Here is a 25,062-nt window from a genome sequence, read left to right on the forward strand (position 1 = left end):
GCATGCATCATTGGATTAACAGAGGACTAAAAAATGAACCCCTTCACCCATGTCAAGCAGGATAGCTCCTTGCTCTGGAGACCTTAGATGTAAAAGACATTGAACAGGATGGGGGGAGGAGAGGGCAAAATATCTCAAACAAAATGAAGGGGGCCTCTGAAGGTGAGGGGAGTCTGAAGGGGGACTCTGAGGGTCCATTTAACAGATTGAGCCACAGCAACGCATGGCAGGGCCAGCTATTATATATATATATATATATATATATATATATATATATATATATATATATATACACATACATACACACATCTATATATATATATATATATATATATATATATATATATATATATATATATACACACACACACACACACACACACACACATATATATACATATATACACACACACACACCTATATATACACATCTATATGTATAAAAATGGTGAAGGTGCATGTGTGTTATTCCCCATTTTCTCTCACAAGCACTTACCCGATCGTCCTGAAATTTGGCCACAACCTCAGACTCATATGTGAGCAGGTAATCATGCACTGACACTGACCAACTGACACACCTAACACAGGTAAAAACCTGGATTTGTGGTCAAAAAAGGTGCGCCCTCCAGTGGACATTCAACGAACAACGGACAAACATACTCCCACAATCCCTCATGCCCTGGAAACCACGCCTCCAACAGAGAGCAAACCGCCCCGAGACCAAGCCGCTTTTCAGGGAACCAATCCCACCTCGGAGATCACACATCCGAGACCAGGCTGCTCCACAGGGACCCGCGCCTGCCTAGGAGATCACATACCAACGACCCCCTCCCCTCGACCAAGCCCACTCCACACCCACCCCACAGATCCTGCCCCCCATCCTGCCACCTCCCATGACCCCCTCCCCCCAAGCAAGCCCACCCCATGGATCCCGTCTCCACCGATAACGCCACCCCCACGGACCAGGCCACCTCCACAACAGCCCTAGCCCGCTCCAAACTACCTCCCACAACCCCCTCCCCTGAGCAACCCCACACCCCATGGATCACACCCCCGCTGATCCCGCCGCCTTCCAGGACCCACCCCCACCTCGGAGATCGTACCCATCCCCCCCACCCCACAGATCCTGCAGCCATCAATAACGCCACCCCCACGGACCAGGCCGCCTCCACAACAGCCCTAGCCCTCTCCAAACTAACTCCCGCGGCCCCCTCCCCCCCAATCAAACCCACTCCACACCCCCACACCTACACCCTCCACACGCCTCTCCACAATCAAAGACCCATGACCCTCATGGACACTAACCCCCTCGGAATCCTGCCCCACCACAAACCCCCACTACAACCCTCTACCCACAATACCCTCCCCAACCAATACCAAGACCCCCCAAGGACCCTCACCTCTCCTCAACCCACCCCTCCCACCCCCAAATACCAACACCACCCAAGGACCCCCACCTTTCCTCAACCCTCCCCTCCCACCCCCCAAATACCAGGATCACCCAGGGAACCACACCTCCCCTGGGTGGGGGTTACCGGGAAGAGGGACTTGGGGGATTCACAGGGATAAGCTGACGGGGGGGGGAGCAGACAGAATAGATCATGGATCAGGACAGGGTGGGGGCAATCACGGATTAGCCACAGCAATGCGTGCCAGGGCCAGCTAGTGTGTATATCAAATCAAATCAATAACCTTTATTAGGCATGACAAGTTCAGAAGCTTCAGAGCAAAATTATGAATAAAACATTCGCATTATGGACGCAGAGACTTGGAGCGCAGAGACCGGCCCCTCCTCCGCCTCCTCCTGCTGTCCCGAGTGGCGACTGCCTCCTCCACCTCCCTTCTCCACCTGAGGAGAAGGAAGAGGCCTCTGCCGCTGCCTCCCGCAGCGCGCCTCAGGTTAGCGTGCCGCCCCTCGCTCTCCCACCTCGCCGCCCCCGCGTCACTCTGCCGCAGCTCCTGCTCGCCCCACCCGCTGGCGAGCGCCTGAGGCCCACTGGCCCCTCCTCCGCCTCCTCCCGCTGTCCTTTTTTTTTAATATATATAAAAAAATTTTTATTTTTTAATTAAACACAAATAAAACAAAATACACACAAACAAGAATTTCATAATCACAATTTCGTCTCTAATCATTATATTTGACTTCCTCAATTCCTCCTTACTGCGCATCATCCTATATTAATCTTTTAGCAATTTCTACTTCATATTCCTCTTTGACTTTTGATTCCATATATTTATACCATAATCATCCTTAACCATGATAAATATTACGTTTTTCCTTCAACACCAATCTATTTTGATAAGCTACAGCTCCCTGTTTCTATCAAAACCCTTTCTTATTATTCTATGTCTATTTTATTCTTTTTCAAATAGTCTTTAAAACACTTCCAATCTTCTTCCGCCATTTTTTCTCGCTGGTCTCGAAGTCTCCCGGTCAGGTCAGCTAATTCCATGTATTCCATCATCTTCATCTGCCATTCTTCCACCGTCGGTATTTCTTTCAGCTTCCAATATTTCGCTATCAAAATTCTTGGTGCTGTTGTGGCATATAAGAAAAATGTGGTATCTTTTTTCGGTATTTCACTCCCAACTAGTCCCAATAAAAAGGCTTCTGGTTTTTTTTATAAAAGTGTTCTTCAACGCTTTTTTCAGTTCATTATAAATTTTCTCCCAGAAGTCCTTTATCCTGGGGCAAGTCCACCACATATGATAAAAAGTTCCTTCCACTGCATTACATTTCCAACACTTATTGTCATATGTATGATACATTTTAGCTAATTTTACTGGGGTTAAATACCATCTATACATCATTTTCATAACATTTTCTTTCAATACATTACATGCAGTAAATTTAATAGATTTTTTCCACAATCTTTCCCAGTCCTCCATCATTATATTATGTCCAACATCTTTGGCCCATTCAATCATTGCTGATTTCGTTAACTCATCTTTTGTTTGCCACTCCAGCAGCAAATTATACATCTTTGAAAGATTTTTTGTACTCGAATTCAATAGCAGCGTTTCCAATTTGGATTCTTCCAATTGAAAACCTATTTTTTTATCATTTTTAAAAGCCTCATTTATCTGATGATACTGAAGCCAATCAGTAAGTATTTCCTTCATTTGATCATATGTTTTCATTTTACATTGATCTCCTTCTTGTATCAAAATGTCTTTATATTTTGGCCATTTGGTTTCCATATTTCGCCTTTTAAATGCTTTGGCCTCTAACGGTGAAACCCACCTGGGTGTTTTATTTTCTAACAGATCTTTATATCTAATCCATACATTAAACAATGATTTCCTAATTATATGATTTTTAAAACCTTTGTGTAATTTTATCTTATCATACCAAATATATGCATGCCAACCAAAAGCATTGTCAAATCCTTCCAAGTCTAATATATCTGTATTATTCAGCAAAAACCATTCTTTCATCCAACACAAAGCTGCAGCTTCAAAATACAGTTTCAAGTCTGGCAGGGAGAATCCCCCTCTCTCTTTCTTGTCTGTTAAAATCTTATATTTTATTCTGGGTTTTTTCCCCTGCCAGATGAATCTAGATAGAACCTTTTGCCACTCTTTGAAACACTTTATATTATCAATTATCGGCAGTGCTTGGAATAAAAATAACATTCTTGGCAATACATTCATCTTGATAACTGATATTCTGCCCATCAATGACAGCTTCAACTTATTCCATATATCCAAATCTCTCTTAATTTCATTCCACATTTTTTCATAATTGTCTTTGTACAAACCTAAATTTTTTGCAGTCATATTAACACCCAGGTACTTCACCTTCTTTACAAAACTCAAACCTGTGATTTCCTGTATCCTATTTCTCTCTTCCAATGTGAGCTTTTTTTCTAGAACCTTCGTTTTAGATTTATTTAACTTGAACCCTGCAACCTGCCCGAACTCCTGTATTAGATCCAGCGCCTTAATTGCACTGGAGTCCGGATCCTCTAATGTCAAAACTAAATCATCTGCAAAGGCTTTCAACTTATATTGTTTTGTCCCTACCATAATCCCTTTAACCTCTTCTTCCTTCCTGATCGTTGTCAGCAAGACTTCCAGAACAGTAATAAATAGCAGGGGGGAAAGAGGACACCCTTGCCTGGTTCCTTTTTCTATTCTTATATCCTCCGATATCACATTGTTAACTATAATTTTAGCTTTTTGTTCCGAATAAATTGCTTTCAACCCATTCAAAAAGTTTTGCCCAATTCCCATTCTTTCCATATTTGCTTTCATAAATCCCCACGATATATTGTCAAAAGCTTTCTCTGCATCTATAAATATCAGGATCGCCTTTGTATTCTTCTTGGCCTCTAAAAATTCCAACACATCAACAATGTTCCTAATATTATCCTTCATATGCCTAGTGGGTAAAAAGCCTGTTTGGTCCTGGTGTATGAAATCATTCAACACCTTCTTCAATCTTGAAGCCATAATACTTGCAAAAATTTTGTAATCCACATTCAACAATGAAATCGGGCGATAATTCTTAACTAGGGTTCTATCAGCATCTGGTTTGGGTATCACGGTGATAAACGCCTCTCTCCAGGACTCTGGTGCTCTGTCTCCCCCTAATATCTTGTTGCAAACTTCCATCAAAGGTTGAATCAGCCAGTCTTTTAATACCTTATAGTATTTTGCAGTCAAACCATCCGGGCCTGGAGCCTTGCCGACTTGCAGTTGGTTAATTGCTGTCTCCACTTCATTTCTTGTGATCTGCTGATTAAGTAGGGTTTTCTTATGCATCGGAATTTTTTGCAGTCCATGTTCCATCAAATATTGTTCTATTTTCACTGTCCTGAGTGGCGACGGCCTCCTCCACCTCCCTGCTGCGGCAGAGTGATGCGGGGCAGCGAGGTGGGAGAGTGAGGGGCAGCGCGCTTACCTGAGGTGTGCTGCGGGAGGCGGCGGCAGAGGCTTCTTCTCAGGAGAAGGGAGGTGGAGGAGGCCGTCACCACTTGGGACAGCGGGAGGAGGCGGAGGAGGGGCCGGTCTCTGCGCTCCAAGTCTCTGCGTCCAATCCCTGTGTCCGTGGGGCGCATGCGCAGTAGCGCAGACACAGGGACGCAGAGACACAGGGACTTTATTATATAGGATAGAGAGAGAGAGTATATAAGTACAGTGAAACCTCTACTTACGAATAACCCTACTTACGAAAAATTCTACTTACGAACGATGTGAATTGGGGCCCGCTTACGAATTTCTTCGACATCCGAAGGCCGGATTGGGCCCCCGCCTCCGCCACTAGCGCCCTCCCGCCGCCTCGGGCGTCCGGCCCACGGCCGGATCGAGCCCTGCCTCCGCCACTAGCGGCCTCCCGCCGCCTCGGGCGCCCGGCCCACGGCCGGATCGGGCCCGCCGACGCCGCTAGCGGCCTCCCGCCGCCTCGGGCGCACGGCGCACGGCCGGATCGGGCCCCGCTGACGCCGCTAGCGGCCTCTTGCCACCTCGGGCGCACGGCGCACGGCTGGATGGGCCCCGCCGACGCCGCTAGCGGCCTCACGCCGCCTCGGCCTCACGGCGCACTGCCGGATCGGGCCCCGCAGACACCGCTAGCAGCCTCCTGCTGCCTCGGGCGCACAGCCAGATGGGCCCCGCCAACGCCGCTAGCGGCCTCCCGCCGCCTCGGGTGCACGGCCGGATCGGGCCCCGTCGATGCCGCTAGCGGCCTCCTGTCGCCTTGGGCGCACGGCGCACGGCCGGATCGGGCCCCGCCGACGCCGCTAGCGGAATCCCACCGCCTATGCAGCTCGGCCTATGGCCGGATCGGGCCCCGTCGACGCCTATGGCCGGCCTCCCACCAGATCCTCGCCTCCCCCACTTGGCCTACGGCCGGATCAGGCCCCCGCTGCCACCACTAACCTGCCGCCTCGCTGCCACCCGCCCGCGCTCCCTGCACTGAAAGGTACAGTAATGTTTTTGTGCATGCCTTTTAAAGTCTTAAAACTTTAAAAGTGTCTTTTTCCTAGGCTCCGGAACGAATTAATCCATTCCCAATGCATTCCTATGGGAAACATCGTTTCGACTTACAATGTTTCTACTTACGAATGTGCATTCGGAATGGATTAAATTCGTAAGTAGAGGTTCCACTGTATATAAATTAAGTATATAAACCATGTGTCTGAAATAATGCAGGGGAACAATCCTGAAGCCATTTTGACTCCCAAATTGACCTCAAATGTTTCTCTGCAAGGAGGAAGGAAAATGGAAAACCTCTCCATTGTCTCTTTGCTCACAAATCCTGTCTTAAGGCATATCTGTGTATGAATAGGGTGAGCTTGTGACCTGGATTCAGAAACTGAGTATTTACCATCACAAAAGAATAGCCCAGGTAATGCAATCAGTGACCATTATCAGGTATTCTGGCAGACAGGATTTCTGCTGTAGACTGCCCCTTCAGTGATGTATCCCCCAGGATGTGGGGGTGGACTTGAGCTACAGGATGGCAATTTCAAAAGTCTATACAGTGGTACCTCTACTTTATTGCGTTCCGAATGCACATTTAATGCGTTCCGAATGGACATTTGTAAGTCGAAAAAAATTGTAAGTCGAATCCCATAGGAATGCATTGGGAGAAAAAAATCGTAAGTAGAAAAAATCCTATCTAAACCGCATCCAAGATGGCGGATGGAGCTCCATTCGTAAGTAGAAATATTCGTAAGTAGAGTTATTCGTAAGTAGAGGTACCACTGTATAAGGGCTTGCATACCAATGTTCTGAGTTCCTCCTCCCTCCTGCGTGGGGGTGGGGTGTGAGCACCCTGTTGCAACAGTTAATAAAGATCAGGCTCACTAGCTGTTTTGCTTCTCAATATTCTCTGGTTGGCCTCTGTTATTTTTCTCCTGCCGATACTGAACCTACATAAGGACTCTATACAGGCTCTAGGGGAAAGGAGCAGTTTTAGTCTAAAACAAAGAATCTTTCAAAGATGTATAATCTATTGCTGGAGAGGCATACCAAAGATGAACAAACAAAATCGGTAATGATTGATTGGGCAAAAGATGTTGGGCATAATATAATGATGGAAGATTGGGAAAGGTTATGGAAGAAGAATATGAAGTTTACCGCATGTAATGTGTTGAAAGAAAATATGATGAAGATGATGTAGAGATGGTATCATTATATATATTTTTTCTCTGTTTTTCTGTTTTTCTTTTCTTTTCCTTTCTTTTTTTCTTTTTTTGTTAAAAATGTATTATTTGTATTATATTATGATTTGTATAAATTATGTTTTTGAATGGTTGTTTTTTATAGATGTATTTAATTTTCTTTTTTGTTGATTGGATATATTTGTTTGGTTTTTTTTGCTTTGATGTATTATTTTAAGACATCAAAATAAAGATTGTTTTTAAAAAAAGAAAAGATGATGTATAGATGGTATCTTACACCGGTAAAACTAGCTAAGATTTATCATAAACAGGACAATAAATGTTGGAAATGTAAGAATGTGGAAGGAACCTTTTACCACATGTGGTGGACTTGCCCCCAAGTAAAGAGCTTCTGGGATAAGATTTATAATGAATTGAAGAAAGTGTTGAAAAACACGTTTGTTAAGAAACCAGAAGCTTTTTTACTTGGGATAATTAGAGAGGAATTACCTAAGAAAGATATGTTTTTTCTGTATGCCACAACAGCAGCTAGAATAGTATTAGCAAAGAATTGGAAAACTGAAGATGTACAGTGGTGCCTCGCTAGACGAATGCTCTGCTAGATGAATTTCTCGCTAGACGAATGGGTTTTGCGATCGGAGGTTGCCTCGCAAGACAACGAGGTTTTCTATGGCCACTGCTTCGTCTTGCGAAGCATGGCCATAAAGACCTCCAATCACAAAACCTACAGGGTATTCCTCTAGTGAAAGGGGAACCAGCTGTAGCAAGGGAAGAAGGCAAAGGAAGATGAGCTGTCAGCGCCTCTCAGCTGGTCTTCCTTTGTCTTCTCCCCACGCTGCAGCTGGTTCCCCTTTGTGTTCCGCTGGTCTCTGCTGGTTGCCGCGAGCAGTGAGGGGCAACCGGCAGAGACCAGCGGAATACAACGGGGAACTAGCGCGGGAAGAGGGGGGGGAGAAGCGGAGGAACAGATCCGGGCTCAGGGAAGGCAGGCAGGCAGGCAGCAACAGCCCGGCAAGGCTCCGGGGCTGTTGCCGCCTGTCTGCCTGCCTTCCATGAGCCAAGCAAGCAAGCAAGCACCGCCACTGCAGCCAGTCCCCCAGAGGCCATAGGAATGCATTAATTAACTGTTAATGCATTCCTATGGTAAATGGTGCCTCGCAAGACGAATTTTTCGTAGGACGAATTGACCGTCGGAACGAATTAAATTCGTCTAGCGAGGTACCACTGTACCTACGGTGGACGATTGGCAGATGAAGTTGATAGAATTTATGGAACTGTCCGAGCTGACTGGGAGACTCCGGGACCAGGGGGAAGAATCGGTGGAAGAAGATTGGAATAAATTTAAAGTTTATTTAGAAAAGAATTGTAAGATTAATAGTTTTTATTAAAAGTTTTGGAAGTATAAAGAGGTTGTGGAAGAGCATTAGTTGAGTTATTATTATATATTAAGATTTAGTTAGGTGTTGTTATTGTATTCAGTTTTAAGATTTAATTAGAATAGAATTGTATTTTGAGATAATTATAAGAGATTATAAGATTGATAAGGTAGAAAGTGATATATATGTTAAGATAATTATTAAGAAGATTGCAATCAAGATATGGAAGTACTAAGGACGTAATATAATGAAACAGAGGGGAGGAAGTCGACAAAGTTAGAATTTTTCGATAGAATAATGTTTTGATATTTTTATTGTAGTGTTTTGTATTTGTTTTTATGTTTTTGTGTATTTCTTCTGTGTGTTTTTGTGTTGTATGTTCTATTTTGTAAAATCAATAAATATATATATTTTTTAAAGGGGGGGAGCAGTTTTTTCCTATCACAAAGCCTATGAATGAAAATGTTACAATATGAATACCACAACTTACTAGGTGTGTGTGTGTTTGTGTGTAATCAAAAGCATGGGAAGCAATCCAGAAGCATTCGCTGCTACTTGAGAAAACATTCACCAAATGCACCAAAGACCTGGGGACATTTTAAAAAAAGAAAAAAATCACGTGGTCACTGAGTTTCTGAGTCATTTCCAGGAAGGGTGACGCCCAGTGACTAAAAACTGAGAAAGTGAAACTTAACTTAGTTCTTTGGGGGGAGGGAGCCATGGCTGCTGCAGGGGGTCACATGCAGTGTCTCCGTGATGAAGCCACTTGCTCCATCTGCCTGGATTACTTCAAGGATCCAGTGACCATCCCAGAGTGTGGCCACAACTTCTGCCGATCCTGCCTGATCGAGTGCTGGGGGGAATCGGAGGCAGAGGCTTCCTGCCCTCAGTGCAGAGAAAGAGTCCAGAGAAGAGGTCTCATCCCCAACCGGCAACTGGCAAACTTCGTAGAAATAGCCCAGAATCTCAGCCTTCAAGAGGAAGGAGGAAAAGGGAGAGTCTGCAAGGAGCACCAGGAGCCCCTGAAGCTCTTCTGCAAAGTCCACGAAGCCCCCATCTGCCTGGTGTGTGACAGATCAAAGGAACATGAAAATCACAAGGTGATTCCTCTGGAGGAGGCTTTGGAGGAATACAAGGTAGGAGATCCCTGGATATTGATGGGGGAAATGGCTGTGGATTCTTCTTGGGAGGTTTTATTTTTCATTCTCAGGTCCAAAGCAGGCATGGCATGAATTGGTGGTGGTTTATTATGTAAAAAGCAGCCAGGGGGAAGCCTGAGGGCTCCTGGGATGACTGAGAGGAGAGAGTTGAAGTCTTTCTCTCTGCCAGGGGGACAAAGGGATCTTCCCTTGAAATACTCACAGCAGCTTCAAAGATTTGGGTTGGGATTGTGGCAGGGAGGGAAAGGGTTAACCTCATTCACATCCCCCAGCAAGGTTGCTTGTACATATGTTTGTTTAATTTCCAAGCAAAGGGTCTGCTGGTTTCTCTTTAAGGTTTCCAGACTCAAAAGAGAGCAGGGCAATTAAAGGCACAGAAGTCCTGTCCTCTATTGAGTCTGGCAACTCTAAAAACACTGCAAATGTAAATTGCACATACACAACTAAGTACACTTAAATCTCCTCTGGTGGCCACAAGCACACGTGGGCTCTGGCTACTGAATAGTAAGCAAGCAAAGTAAGCAAGCAAACTGGTGAAGGGGCCCTTGCTGTTGGGAATGGACAGACAAGTCCCAGGCCCCTGTGGGGCAGCGTGAGGAGGAACCTCTCTTTGGGGCAGCTCAGAGACCAAGAGGAGGACTCCTAAGGAGAGGGGAGAGGAGAGGAGGCTGAGAGAGCACTCCGCAAGGGAGGGGGTTTGAGAAAGGGTGAGGGGCTGCCAGCTCTGCAAGCAAAGGGGGACCAAACTGGGATCCTGAGCCCTACAGGGGTGCTGCAGAAAAAAGGTAGTTGGTCGAGGGATTCATGGACCCAAAAAGGTTGAAAACCTCTAGACTCTTATTTCCTCCAGTAAGATGCTTTGCTATTATATCAAGGCCACCGAGCCTAAGAAGCCAGTGTAATATTCATCTCTCTGTGTGTGTGTCAATCAAACTTGAGTTTTTCTTTTTCTCTTTAGAGAGAGATCTGTCACCACCTGGAGATCCTGAGGAAAGAGAGAGAGGAAATTCTGGCCTATCAAGCAAACCTGGACAAGGAAAGCAAAGACCTCCTTGTAAGTGTCACTATTGTTACTAGACAGGGAACAAGCACTTGAAGAATGGCGTCAGGACCGAGGAGGGTTGGGGAAATCTGCCCATTTCAGCTTCTCCCCATTTCTCCTTTTCCCATATCAGTTTGTTTGTTTATTCATTTATTATTCTGAAAATGAATCAGATGTTAGGTTAGCTACTTCCTTGTATAAATATTTTTATATGTATTTTACCCTCATAAATACATTTTTTGTGAACATTACCTGGCTGGGTCAACCTTGAACAATTCAGAGGTGTGAATTTCAGAGGATTGCTCTGTTTTGGTCTCCATATTTTTTCAGCAATAGCAAATTAGGTAAATTCACCTTTGAATGCAGCTAATTTGAGTTTACAGTGGTACCTTTAGTTACGAACCGCTGACACAGGATTTCCGTTCTCATCCTGGGGCAAATTTCTCCACTCGAGGTAATTCTTCCAGGTTAGCGGCATTTGTAACCTGAGGCTTTTGTAACTCGAGGTAACAATGTATTTCCCATTGTCGTTTATTATGTGAATAACAGTCAAGGAGAAGTCTGAGGAATTGTGAGCTGAGAGGGTGGAAGCAGTTCAATTCAAATCCTGATTTACCATAAATATTACTAAAGAGTTGTCTTTCTAAATGTGTGCAATTCTTCATCTTTAGGAAATTCAGGGAGCTATGGGGATGAACTCTGCACTTTCTCATCCTCATCCTCTGTTTCTGTTGCCTTCCTACACCTAAATGGCCCCAGTCTAAACTGAGGGGTCTTTTAAGTCCATGGATATTCTCTGAACAGCTATGAACTCTGGTTATGCCATACCCCAAAACATGCGGGGAATATCCTGTGGGGATGTTTAGGGTGGCAAGAGATGATATATTAATTTATTATATACTGTACTTTCTATCTTGCACTAGAAAGTTCTATAAGTTAGCAGAGTTGTTAAACAACCCCCCTTTTAAATTCCACAGCGGTTAGCTAGTTGCGGGCTCATCTGAGCCTCACTATTTAGGATTCCTGGTGTCCCTTTTTTATATCCCTCCTAAATGAATAGACACGGCCATCTGATTAAAGTTAACATAAAACTAGTTTACTTACAATAATCCAGTTCACAATAAGCTCCCTGAACGCAGACTTAATTTACTGAACAACATATAACTATGTGAACTATCCCATAAGGTAAGGTTACCAGATTTTTTTTTCAATGAATCCGGGGACACTCTTCAACTTCTGTCGGAATGATAGGATTTTGTTTGGGGACTGATTTGTAAATCTGGGGAATCCCCAGGAAATGGGGACGTCTGGTAACCTTACTAAGGGAAATAGTCTCAAGTAACTGCAACTGAGGAGTCACTAACTCTTAGGAACACACAATGGAGAACACACAGAGCAGAACATGGAGGCATTGAAGTAATGTTCTATTTGACGGCAATATGTTTTTATATCCCACATATCGATGGCTAGAAAAAAAATGCTCCTTCCTTTAGGCTGTAGCCCTCTGCAAAATAGAAGTCAACAGAAACAGCAACCTAAAAGGCACCGGCAAAACTGAGGGGGTTTTTATGTCCCTGGATGTTCTCTGAACAACTTAGAACTCTGGTTATGCCATGACCCAAAACATGCAGGGAACATCCGTGACTAGAAAAAAACGCTCCTTCCCTTAGGCTGTAGTCCTCTGCAAAATAGAAGTCAATAGAAAGATCAAAATAAATGTTTACATCTTTAGCCACTGGACGTTTCATGTCTCTGAAAAATCAGAAGTGCCCTGCCTGTGGAATTCTCATAATTCTCTTCCGGATGTTTTGAAGGCTGACCATCTTCCACACTCAGACCTCTTCTTTTCTTGCAGAAATTAATAGAAAAGGAGAGGCTGAAGACTGTGGAGAAGTTCAAAGAACTGCGCCAGTTCCTGGAAGAACAAGAAAAATGTCTGCTGAATCACGTGGAAGAGGTGGAGAAGGAGATTGCAGGGAGAAGGGATGAGCAGCTGGCAAAACTCTCCAGGAAACTCTCCTCTCTTGAGAAGATCATCCAGGAGATGGAGGAAAAGTGTCAGCAGCCAGCGAGTGAACTCCTGCAGGTAAGACGGTGGCAGGAACAGCCCATGGGTCCAGGAAGAGGCTGCCCCCCATCATTTATGTGTCCCTTTCATGTATACAAGGAGTTCAGGGGCTCAGTTGATGGAGCCTCTGGTCAGGTTTATAATGGACAGGAAGACCCAAGAGACCTGGGATGCTTAACTCACCTGAATGCAGACTAGAGATTCTTCTGTGGACTTGATGGAACTGGAGGTGGTTTTCTGCTCTTTGCTGATGATTTGTCTCTGAATGCCTTCCTGCTTGGCAATGCTGCCTTCCTGCCCTCGGCTGGGCTTCACCAAGGATGCATCCAGGCCTCCTTCTGACATGAGCCAGTCTCTTGACCAAGCTTCTCTTCCTGTTCCCTCCATGACTTCTGGGTTGATCACCTTCCCCATGGATACAGATCGGCCCAAAATGGTGCTCAGTCACAGTGACCAAAGAGCAAGACAGAGGGACTCATCCAGACTGCTGCTTGTCCCATCACTTTCCTCCAGGAAAACCCGCTGTTTACTTCTGAATGAGAGCAAACATCAGCCAGGTTTTCTCCAGATTGACGTTTGCTTTGATGTTGCACTAAGGAGCAGGTTTTTCCTGAGGGAATGTGGCAGGGCAAAGGCAAAACCACTTGGACCCGTGTTTTCTGGGCACAGGAAAAGCAGAAGTGTGGATGAGCCCAAAGAAACACTGAGCTGTTTTATTACCCCTTTGGAGGCATTTTATGCTGCAGGTGCTTTTTTTATTTCCAGTTGGAAAGTAGCATTTGAAATTTGGGGACTTCTGTGGAAGACAGTTTGGGACAGTTCCTTGGTAGGATTATCCTGTAAGTTTCCTTACGCCTCAATTTCACAATTCAAACTGCATTAAAGTTAATAAATTATAATCTAAGACAAGAGATGGGGTGGAATCTTCCTTGAACCCACAAACATGAACTTTCCCTAAAATGCTGGTGGATTTTCATAAGGATTAAAAATAATAATTGCAAACAGATGTGGAAATGTGGAGAACTTGATATCAGAAAAAATTATTTCAGACTGGAAAAATAAAAGCTGTGAGAAATCCAAACTGGCTGATTCAGCCATCCCTACCCAAAACCTTGGCATGTGCCAGGCAGACTGACATCCAAGGGCCAGGCTTTTCCTCCACTCTGAGGGGGTCTTCCTAGTGTGGCCTGTGGTGTGCAGTGAATTACCTTCTCTTTTTCCCTCTAGGATGTGAAAAGCACCTTGCAGAGGTAAGTGGATCTGGCTCATTTCCATTAGCATCCCTCCATGAGGCCAGAATGCAAGAACCTCAAACATGGCCCTGCAGGGGGGAGACTTTAGGACTCACTCTCTGCAGCATCTCACAGGTAAAAGTAGATCCCCTTCTTTTGAACTTGTAGCCCCCCAATTCTCCCTCCAAGGATCAAGGTCAACTGCCTCCTCTCTCCCCACATCTCTTCACACAGGGATGGGGGCTCTTTTCTTTCTCTTGCACTTTCCCTTCATGGACTTTTTTGTAATTTCAAACATCTAGAAGAGAAAGTGCTAAAGATCCACCCAACTCTGGAAACTCAGCCCCTTTGAGGTACTTAGGGAGGGAAGGTCTGTTGGTCTAGAATAGGTGGGTTCTTTTTCTTGGGAGCATTTCCAGCGTGAGAGGCTGAAGGTAGTCTGGAGTGGCGGGGTGAAAGTCAGGTTGTTGGATGCCTCTGAAGGGAGAGGCCCATGGGGCATGGGGTTGTGGGTGAGAGAAGGGGGCATGAAGGGTTGAGGTTGTTTCTTTGACCTCTTGGCAACTTTGGACATCACTCACATCCTCTGGAGAGGCTCAGGGAGGGTGAGAGGGCAGGCATTCCACTTCAGGGGTTGGTTCTTATGTCCTGGGACCTTCCCAGAAAGTTGTTATGGGACAGCATCATTGGAAGCCATGGGAGCCCTACAGTGGTGTCGCTTGGAGTTACATCTTGTCCCTTGTGCTGTTTAGCATCCTTACGAAGCCACTGACAGCTGTTCTCAGGGCTTTTGGACTGAGGTCTCCCTAATCTGTGGTGGATACCCAGCTTTATACCGCTTTTCCATCTCAGTCAGGGCAGGAAGTTGAAATGCTAGACTGGGGCTTGGAGGTGGGTGTCAGCAGATGAAGCTGAATCCTGAAAATTACCTCTTGGGAAATGAACTTTAGTTTTGTTCATGTTATTGAGATCTCCTGCAATAATTTGGGAAACAGTGCCACAATGGGACCATTCATTGTTTTTCTTTTCACCAGGTATGAGAAAAGAGAGAGTCCAGAGAAGCCACTGCCTTTCCCTCCAGAACTGAGGAACAGGATCTTGGAATCCTTTGATATAAATCACCTTGGGGAGGATACAATGAAACAATGGAAAGGTAATGAAAAATGGCTGCAAGAATTTCACACTGGGATTTCTATTACTTCTTCAGAATTGAACATGCCAGGCTCTTATTGCATGGAATTTAGTAACCCCAGGATAGCTTCCTTCTTGGTGCTCTATCCTTCATTTCCTGTCCCCCAGAATGGCCCATATATATTGTGACGCTGGATCCTGTAAACTAAGAAAGCCTGAAGCAGAGTGTAGAGCAAAGTCAGGATATTTTTCCGCCCATGTGCTTCTGTTTACAATTCTACGGAACCTCCTTTTCCTTTTGGTTCCCCGTCTACACAATCTGGGTTTCTCCTTTGGGGGGTTCTCCTGCTCTGAATGGTTTCAAAGGGCATTAAGAAGCCCCCAGTTCCCCCTCTGTCTCCTGCTCAGGCTTGTTTCTCAGCATTGGAGCCAAGGCCTGAGCTGTCTCCTCCTCAGACGTCCCCAGCGGCGAAGCTTCATCTCGCCACTGGGGGCGGAGAGCAGGCGCGCTGCCCCCAGTGACGTGGCGTGCATTCTGGGGGCGGGGCGGAGCACGGATTTTGGGGGCGGGGCGCGCAGTGCACAGTTATGTAGTGGCGCATTTGGAGGCGGGCGGGGCGGGCGTTTTGGGGCAGGGCAGGCAGCGGCAATGGCGGCCCTGGGATCGCGTCACTCGGGGCGCGCTGCCCCCACCCATAGCTGCCAAGTTATCCCTTTTTTACAGGGATTTTCCCTTATGCTGAATAGGCTTCCTCGCGAGAAAAGGGAAAACTTGGCAGCTATGCCCCCACCGCCCCCATCTTCCTACGCCCCTGGACGTCCCCCTGCAGTTGCCATATCTAGGGCTTCAGGCGTCATAATCTCCTGAGAGTTCCCCCATTGAGGATGGAAGCAAGAGCACATGAGCCCCAAAGAGCATAATTCTGCTTGTTAACAACCTTAAAGGTTTGTAGAAGTTTTGTGAGAAATGGCCTTCCTTTTGCCTGAGAGCTCTGCCAAGCCTTCCTCAGCAACTTTCACTTCTCTTTATGTTTCACAGTTATGGCTTTCATAATTTCTGCCACCACTTTACTTGGGAAGATGTTAAGGCTGCCTCCATCTCCCCTCTTTATCGCTTTACAGGATTCTTACTGCTCTGCCTCCCCTCTAGTCTAAGAATGTAGAGCCCAATTCCAGGGACAAAGTTCAGAGACCATCAGGATTTATGTTGAATATTTGTATTCTGTTATTTGTAAGCTTGCTTTATGATTGCTGAGTTTCAAAGCTTTAGTTATTTTCATAGCTTCTTCCTATGGTTTTATTGTTTTTAATTATTTTTGTATGATTTAATTAATATTTAATAATTGTACTTGAATTTAAGGATGCCACATTATGAAATGTTACTTTTGTATGGAGATTTATTTCTGGTGGAAGAGTGTTGCCCTTACACTTTATATCTTTTTGCTTCCTCAGATGCTCTGTTATACAGAAAGTCGATTCAGAAAGGTAAATTTCTAGGGGGAGAACAATATCACAAGAGGGATGGGGTCTGATATTTCATGGGTGTTGAACTGTCTATTCTGCAGAGTTAGGGATCGCCATCAATGGTGTAAATCTGGGTAACAGGCCTCGATTGGTGTTTCGGTTATTTGTCCCATGAATGAACTGGGAGGGGGTTAGAAGGCTTGCATTGGGGGCAGAGCTTGTCCCTGCGAAGAACCTGCACACCATGAACCTGCACACAATTCTGAGTTCGACTCCTGCCTGTAGACTATTATCCTGGTTTCCCCCTCGATTTTATAGATTTTGCTTTCTTTCATAAAATTTATATACTGCTTGTTTGTAGGAAATGTTCAGTCATTCAGAAATCTAAATTCACGTGGTAAATTTCACATGGAGACCCCAATTCACAGGGTAATACGACTAGTGTTTTTTTTGGGGGGGGGTAAAGAGTCTCTTCTGTACGTGACTCTAGTCCCTGCTGTTTGTACCACAAAGGCAGAGAGGGTGGACTTGAAGATGCAGAAGGGGGAGAGATAAATAACCCAGAAGGATCAGACTAAGTAGGGAAGAGTTTCATTCCTACCTAGAGTTGGGTTGCTTTTCCATGTGACCTTTTTCAGGACTGGTTGCCACATGTCCTCTTTTTCTCAGACTAGAAAAAATTTCTAGTGCATTAGACTCAGATGTAAGGCACCTAGCCTAGAGCAGAGAATCAAAACAGAGCAGCATCTTAAGCTAGCAACAACCCTTTTCTTGTGGCTGAACTAAAAGGACGCTGGTTCAGCTACAAGATCTTGGAGAAGGAGTCTGGGAGGGCAAGAGTTAACATCCCCCTGCCCTTAAGGAGAGTCCATATGCAGATGTTAAATTGTTCTGTGCACACTTGCATTCACAAAGATGTGAACATGAGCCCAAATACTTTCATGTTGCAAGCGAGGGAGCAATATGTATTTTTATTATTCTTTTGTTGTTTAAAGATAAGAACATTGCTACTAGGAGTATATCACAGCTTCGAGAGCCTACATAGAGTAGGGGTATTTAAAATGAGTGTCGCCATAGTGATCCATGGTTAAGAGTAGAAGTTGGCAGATATGTCCTCTTTTTTGCTCTTCAAAATACGGCAACTCTACACTTGCCTATCATGACTGTCTAAGACCCTAACTGGCAACTTTTTGCGTTATTCCCCCTTCCCCCAGGGAACTAGTCTTATGCTACCGTGTTTCCCCCTTTTTAATACGTAGTCATAAAGTAAGCCAGGGCAGGATTTTTAAGCAGTTGTGAAATCTAAGACACCCCCTGAAAATAAGCCATACCTTGTTGCGTTCCTTTAGAGCGCAAGCGCTCGCCTGGCAGGGTAGAGTTACACGGAGGGATGCGGAGGAGGGAAAGCGCTCCCCCATCCCCCATCCCTGCCAGTTTCCATGTCCTGAGGCTGAGCGGCGGCGGGAGGCCCGCGGGTCCTTCCGCGCCGCCGGGGCGACGGACGCCGGCGAGAGCGCTGCTGGCTCCTTCTGCGCCGACGGAGTGTCGTGGGCTGCATGGCCCAAAGCTGAGCGGCGGCGGGAGGCCCGCAGGTCCTTCCGCGCCGCAGGGGCGACGGACGCCGGCGAGAGCGCTGCTGGCTCCTTCCGTGCCGACGGAGTGTCGTGGGCTGCATGGCCCAAAGCTGAGCGGCGGCGGGAGGCCCGCAGGTCCTTCCGCGCCGCAGGGGCGCCGGACGCCGGCGAGAGCGCTGCTGGCTCCTTCCGTGCCGATGGAGTGTCGTGGGCTGCATGGCCCAAAGCTGAGCAGTGGTGGGAGGTCCGCAGGTCCTTTCGCGCCACCGGGGTGACGGGCGGCGAGAGCACTGCTGGCCCCTTCCGCCGGATCAAGGAAGCGGCCTGCCGGGTCGGTGCCCAGCAGCGCCGCGCGGAGCAGCAGATCGAGTAAGCGGCCTGCAGAGTCAGCGCCCAGCAGCGCTGCACGGAGCACCGCCTCCTCAATCCAGCTCGGGGCTGCTGGGCACTGACTCGATCTGGTGCTCCGCGCAGCGCTGCTGGGCACCGACCCGGCAGGCCGCTTCCTTCATCCGGCTGAAGGGGCCAGCAGTGCTCCCACTGCCATCCGTCATCCCGGCGGTGCGGAAGGACCCGCGGACCTCCCGCCGCCACTCAGCTTCGGGCCATGCAGCCCACGACGTTCCGGCGGCACGGAAGGGACCAGCAGCGCTTCCGCCGGCGCCCTGGTGGCAGGGAAGGACCCGCGGACCTCCTGCCGCCGCTCAGCTTCAGGCCATGCAGGCCAACCAGACCCAGTAGGCCGCCTCCGGGATCTGGCAGCAGCAGGAGGCGGCTTGCTGCGCGTCCCGAGCCCTGAGCCAGCAGGACCCAGTAAGGAGGTACCGTACTTATAGTAACAATAAAAAAGACACCCCCCGAAAATAAGCCATAGGCTTATTTTCTTGAGTGAAATAAACATAAGACGGTGTCTTATAATGTGGGAAACACGGTATATATTAAATCCAAAAGAGAAGCATGGAATAAGCAGCCCTTTGTAAAATTGCCCTGCCACCTGCCTCCTCTTCCCTGACGGCAAGCCCTAAACTTTCAAGATGGTAGGAAGGCAAGGAGAGACCAAGTGGGTGAGAGAGATGGAGAGCAGGAATAAACAGGCTCCCCACTTAGTGTGATTCTCAATTGTGGGCCCAGAACATGACCCCCGCGAAAGTGAGGGGGACGCCTATATGTTGGTTTGTGTTGTATTTTTATGCTATGAACCACCCTGACACCTATGGATGAAGGGCAGTAGGCAAGTGTGATATTACTACTACTACTACTACTACTACTACAGGGGGGTCCTCATCCCCCACCCCAACCCAGAGGTCCCCAAAGGCTAATTTCCACAGATATTGTCAGGAAAGCAGCTTCTCTCCTCTCCTGCCTCCTCCAATTCTCCTCTCTTTCCCCTTCACTAACACAGAAGAGCTGAGTAAAAGGTTTACTGGGTGGTTTTTTCCTTTTATAAAATGCCTGGGTTGAGAGGAGGGCAGGCATAATACACATCAAATATAAGAAAGTGAAGAAAACTGATTTAAAAACCAACAAGGAAGTTTTTTTTGATGAAAGTCTGCAAGGAGGAGTCTTGCATGTGATGCAAAGAAATCCCATTGATCTGAAAGGGAATCTGGGGGTTTTGGTTGTTGTTTTTTTAACAAGATGTCTGTTTCTGTCTCTTGGCTGCCTGCCTACTCTTCTCTTTCCCTCATCTTTTCCCCAACAGCCAATGTGACTCTGGATCCAGACACAGCCCATCGTTGGCTCATCCTGTCGGAGGATCGGAAAAGCCTGAGAAGGGGAGACGAAGATCAAGACCTGCCCAACAATCCTGAGAGATTCAACTATCGGCCTTGTGTGTTGGGACGTGAGGAATTCACAGCAGGCAGACATTTCTGGGAAGTCAATGTGGAAAGTGGGGAATGGTGGGATGTGGGGGTCGCCAGGAAGTCAGTGACGAGAAAGGGCTTCTTCTCCTTAAGGCCCGAGGAGGGGATCTGGGCTGTTGGGAATAGGGCAGATGAATACTTGGCCTTCACCTCCCCTGATGACTCTTGTCTGTCCCTGAGGACGAAGCCCAGGAGGATCCGGGTGACTCTGGACTATGAAGGGGGACGTGTGTCTTTTTATGACTCTGACTCAGGAGCCGAACTCTACACGTTCTCAGGAGCCTCGTTCTCAGGAGAGACCCTCCTCCCTTTCTTTTGTCTGTGGGGAAAGAAAACCCCCCTCAGAATCTCTTGAGGAGACTAAATCTGCCTCTCAGGCCCAGCAGGAGTTTCCCTCCAGACCAGAGTGAGCGATATATAAAACATTTACAGGCCAAGACCACGTTGGGCAGTTTTTCAAGGGGACCTTTGAGAGGATTCATTCCAGTCAAAATCAGCAGAACTAACAAAACCAAAATGGATTTGCTCTTGCTTTGCATGTTCTTTTCCCCAGAATTCCCTCTGCAGCTTACTTCTTAAAGAGACTGTCACACTTTTAGGAGTCCTAATAAATTTCCTCACCTTCAATCTTGTTTTCATTTTGAGATGTCTGATTTGGCAGAGGATGAGACTCTTAATCCCAGGGTTTTTGCTTGAGCCCCACGTTGGGCAAATGTTTCCTGCACTGCAGGGGGTGGGACTAGATGACCCTCAGGTCCCCTCACAACTCTGCAATTCTAGGAAACCTTCCTCTCCCCACAAGACCTTATGCAGCTGTGAAAATACATGCATCATTGGATTAATAGAGGATTAAAAAATGAAGCCCTTCACCCATGTCAAGCAGGATAGCTCCTTGCTCTGGAGACCTTAGATGTAAAAGACATTGAACAGGGCGTCACCTTCAAATGCCCTCTGCAAATACAGCCTCGCCATCTCCACACATTGTCAGAAATAAACCTCATTGCATTGAGTGGGAATTCTGCCCAGTTATATGTGTTTCGAGTGGATGCATTAATGTTCCTTATTTACAGGCTGCATTCTGTCTATCGGGGGCATCAAATGGGGTCTCCTCTTGATAGTGCTGGACTCCAACTCCCCTCCGACCCATCCAGCATGGCCAGGGGGCAGAGAGGATGGGAGTTGCAGTCCAGCAGCTTCCGGAAGGGGCCCCATGGGCTGTGCTGCCCTATACATGTCACAGGGCACCTTCCCTGTGTTCCTCAGTCCCACCCCAAATACACAATGCTCCCCCAAAGGAGTGTCTTTTTGGCACCAGCTGCATCTGATTTCTCCCCTGGGATACCAACAGCTGGAACAACAAATGCCTATGGAATTGACCCCTCTCAAAGATCAGGCAGGACTCACTCTGGCTCCACTATCAGGGCCACTGACTACTGACCAGTGCAGCCTGCTCTCCGTTCCTTGCGTTTACCATGGAATAAAGACACCCCCTCCACCTGTCTGAGGGCCTCCTCCCCTTGCTCTCTCCCCTCTATCAGGGGTCAGCAAACTTTTTTCAGCAGGGGGCTGGTCCACTGTCCCTCAGACCTTGTGGGGGGCCGGACTATATTTTGAAAAAAAATATGAATGAATTCCTATGCCCCACAAATAACCCAGAGATGCATTTTAAATAAAAGCACACATTCTACTCATGTAAAAACATGCTGATTCCCGGACCGTATGCGGTCCGGATTTAGAAGGCAATTGGGCCGCATCTGGCCCCCGGGCCTTAGTTTCGGGCCCCTTCCATATATGATGTTGGTCTTGTTTCTGTGTCATCATAAGTTCCCCATTTCGTCCAGCGCCCAGACCCCTCTTGTGGGAAACCTGCAAGCAGGACCAGAGAGCAAAACCAGGCTTGCCCCCCCCCTGCAGCCTCCAGCAACCAATTTTACAAGCATGGGTGCCAACTTGAATAAACCTTTTTTGGGGGGCAGATAAGCCATGATCCCCTCCACCTTCGGCTTGGTTTTATCTCTTGCCCTCGCTCACCTCCAGCACCTTCCCCTGTTCCTTGGTGGGGGCACGCGCACCCCTTGCCCAGGCACTCTGAGCTGGGGGTACTGCCCACTGCCCACCCCCACTGCCAACAGGCAACACGTGCTTAGAGCAGCAGGAAAGGTGTGCAATACAAGGCGAGCAAAGGGTTGTGGCAGCTGCCACTACACAAGAAACGCAAACATGAGACTACGGGGATCCGGCCGTCAGCAGTTCTCGGAGGGACCTGCCCCATATTCTTTCTCTATGGGCCACATGTGGGACCTAGAGACACTCTGGGGAAATGTGTCCCTAGATGCCTACACAACGCTTTCCAGCCCCTTCCACACCATCCTCAGTGGAAAAAAGCAACCCTCATTACAAGTGGAAGGGGCCAAAGGCCACATTGGAACCCAAGGTATAAGCTGACATGAGTGGCCTGTGTCACTTTAAATGACACAATGGATGAAACTTCAGGTCTTAGATTGAACCCTCTTTAAAGTAGGCCATGCTGGAAATAGGCATACATAGAACACACACACAGAGAGAGGGGGGGGGGAACCAATAGGGGTTATTCTATCACGGCTACTCAGAGCTGCCTTGGGCTCTTCTGCAACTTGCCTAGTAACAGTCACTCCATCAAGCTCCCTGCACTGTTTCTACCCCAACTGGCCATAACTTTGAGAATTAGTACCTGAGCTTATTCCTTTCCTCCTCCCTCCCTATTCCCCTTTCCTTTTATGTCACCTATTTTAGCTTGTTTTTCATTGATCTGTGAAACTGCATTCTTATTTCCTCTCAGATTCCTGTGTTCAAAGAAAGTGGTCTGAGAGGCACATTCACACTAAATCAAGCATTGCTGCAACCAGCAAGTTTTCAAACCATAGTGATGGGTGGAGCAGAGAATCAAATTGCTATGACTGTACTATTCTACTCCATTTCAAAAATGACAAGGAAGCCTACAAATGAAAATGTTACAATATTTGGGAATATGGTTAGCACCAAATAATATAATTTTTTTCATGATAATTATGAAAAGGTTTGGAACAAGATAAAGAGAGACTTGGAAGTGTGGGAAAGAATTAAATTATCATTATTAGGAAGAATTTCAGCAATTAGAATCTATATATAAATGGTGAAGGTGCATGTTTGTTATTCCCCACTTTTCTCCCACAAGCGCTTACCCAATCGCCCTGAAATTTGCCCACAACATCAGAGTCACATGAGGGCATGTAACCATCCACTTACACTGACCAGCTGACACACCTAACACAGGTAAAAAGCTGGATTTGTGGTAAAAAAAATATTGCGCCCTCCAGTGGACACCCACCAAACAACAACCAACATACTGTACTGGCAAAATCCCGCCCACTCCCCATCCACCCCACCAAACAACATCCAACATACTGGCAAAATCCCTCCCTGGAGACCAGACCTCTGCCAGAGACCAGACCACCCCAACAGTAGCCCGCTCCCCAAGGACCCCCGCCCGCCACGGAGTTACCTACCCCAGAGATCTCTCCCCTCAGGGAACAAGTGGGGCCTACAGGGGAGTCTGAAGAGGGACTCACAGAATAAGGCAAAGTGGGGCCTATAGGGGAGTCTGAGGGGGACTCTGAGGGCCCATTTCACAGACTAAGCCAAAGTGGGGCCTATCCCCCGCCAATCCCACCTCGCCTGGGTGGGGGTTGGGGGAAGAGGGAGTTGGGAGATTCACAGGGATGAGCTGGGGGGAGGGAACAGAATAGGTCATGGATCGGGACAGGGTGGGGCCAGTCACAGGGATTAGCCAGTGCAATGCGTGGCAGGGCCAGCTAGTCAAATATAAAGCAGCAAAGTGATACAAAAAGAAAGAAAAAAGAGCAAAACACACAACCTTGTAAAAGGGGGGCATTATATGAATATATTCAGAAATACCTGTGGGGGTGCCAGATGCAGTGTGTGGGGCACTCCCCCACCTCAGCATACGCGCGTCCAGCCGCCATGCCCACTCTCTGATCTTTGCCTCCCTCGCAGAAAGCTTTGCTCTGGTTATCTCCTGCTTGGACTACTGCAATGCGCTCTACATGGGGCTACCTTTGAAGGTGACCCGGAAACTACAACTAATCCAGAATGTGGCAGCTAGACTGCCAGAATGCGGCAGCTAGACATTGGCTCCCAGTACGTTTCCGAGCACAGTTCAAAGTGTTGGTGCTGACCTTTAAAGCCCTAAATGGCCTTGGTCCAGTATACCTGAAGGAGCGTCTCCACCCCCATCATTCTGCCCGGACACTGAGGTCCAGCACCAAGGGCCTTCTGACGGTTCCCTCGTTGCGAGAAGCCAAGTTGCAGGGAACCAGGCTGAGGGCTTTCTCGGTGGTGGCGCCTGTCCTGTGGAACACCCTCCCATCAGATGTTAAAGAGAAAAACAGCTACCAGATTTTTAGAAGACATCTGAAGGCAGCCCTGTTTAGGGAAGCTTTTAATGTTTAATTGTTTTATTTCATTTTTCTGTTGTAAGCCGCCCTGAGTGGCTGGGGAAACCCAGCCAGATAGGCGGGGTATAAATAATAAATTATTATTATATTATTATTTGCTTAATGCAGTGTTTCCCAAACTTGGGTCTCCGGCTGCTTTTGGACTACAACTCCCGTCATCCTTGTAAGCAGGACCAGTGGTCAGAAATGATGGAAACTGTAGTCCAAAAACAGCCGGAGACCCGAGTTTGGGAAACACTGGCTTAATGTTTCACTTGGCTGGAGAGTGAGGAGTGAAGCAGGCTTTTGAGTATCTGGGGGACATTTCGGGGGAAACACCTGGTTTGACACGTGTATCGCTAACGCTGGAAATGTGCCTTGCTGGAAATACCTTAAGTTCAGGGTGGTTTCACTACTGTTTCCAACTGTTGATTTCTGCTAATAAAAAGAGGCTCTGCAGCAGCTTGCTGGCTTGCTCCTGCCCAGCTCACATGCATTCAACTCCCATGCCGTCCTCTGTTATTTCTACAAATACCTAACCCATATTC

General features: G+C 47.1%; 2 protein-coding genes across 2 annotated transcripts; both read left to right on the forward strand.

The window, feature by feature from the left end:
• The first annotated feature begins 5,174 nt into the window (after positions 1–5,174).
• Positions 5,175–9,059, forward strand: LOC148687114 (uncharacterized). Its single transcript, XM_088664264.1, has 2 exons — positions 5,175–5,926; positions 7,276–9,059. Exon 1 carries the CDS (start codon positions 5,493–5,495, stop codon positions 5,880–5,882), a length of 390 nt encoding a protein of 129 aa, XP_088520390.1. The 5' UTR covers positions 5,175–5,492; the 3' UTR covers positions 5,883–5,926; positions 7,276–9,059.
• A 152-nt stretch (positions 9,060–9,211) lies between these two features.
• On the forward strand, positions 9,212–20,669 carry LOC118080222 (zinc finger protein RFP). The gene is made up of 7 exons (XM_088664106.1): positions 9,212–9,642; positions 10,625–10,720; positions 12,564–12,794; positions 14,004–14,026; positions 15,043–15,161; positions 16,592–16,624; positions 19,880–20,669. Exons 1-7 carry the CDS (start codon positions 9,226–9,228, stop codon positions 20,395–20,397), a joined length of 1,437 nt encoding a protein of 478 aa, XP_088520232.1. The 5' UTR covers positions 9,212–9,225; the 3' UTR covers positions 20,398–20,669.
• Positions 20,670–25,062: the final 4,393 nt, after the last annotated feature.

Source organism: Zootoca vivipara, chromosome 2 (genome assembly GCF_965207765.1).
Source record: "Zootoca vivipara chromosome 2, rZooViv2.hap1.1, whole genome shotgun sequence".
Lineage (NCBI taxonomy): Eukaryota > Metazoa > Chordata > Lepidosauria > Squamata > Lacertidae > Zootoca > Zootoca vivipara.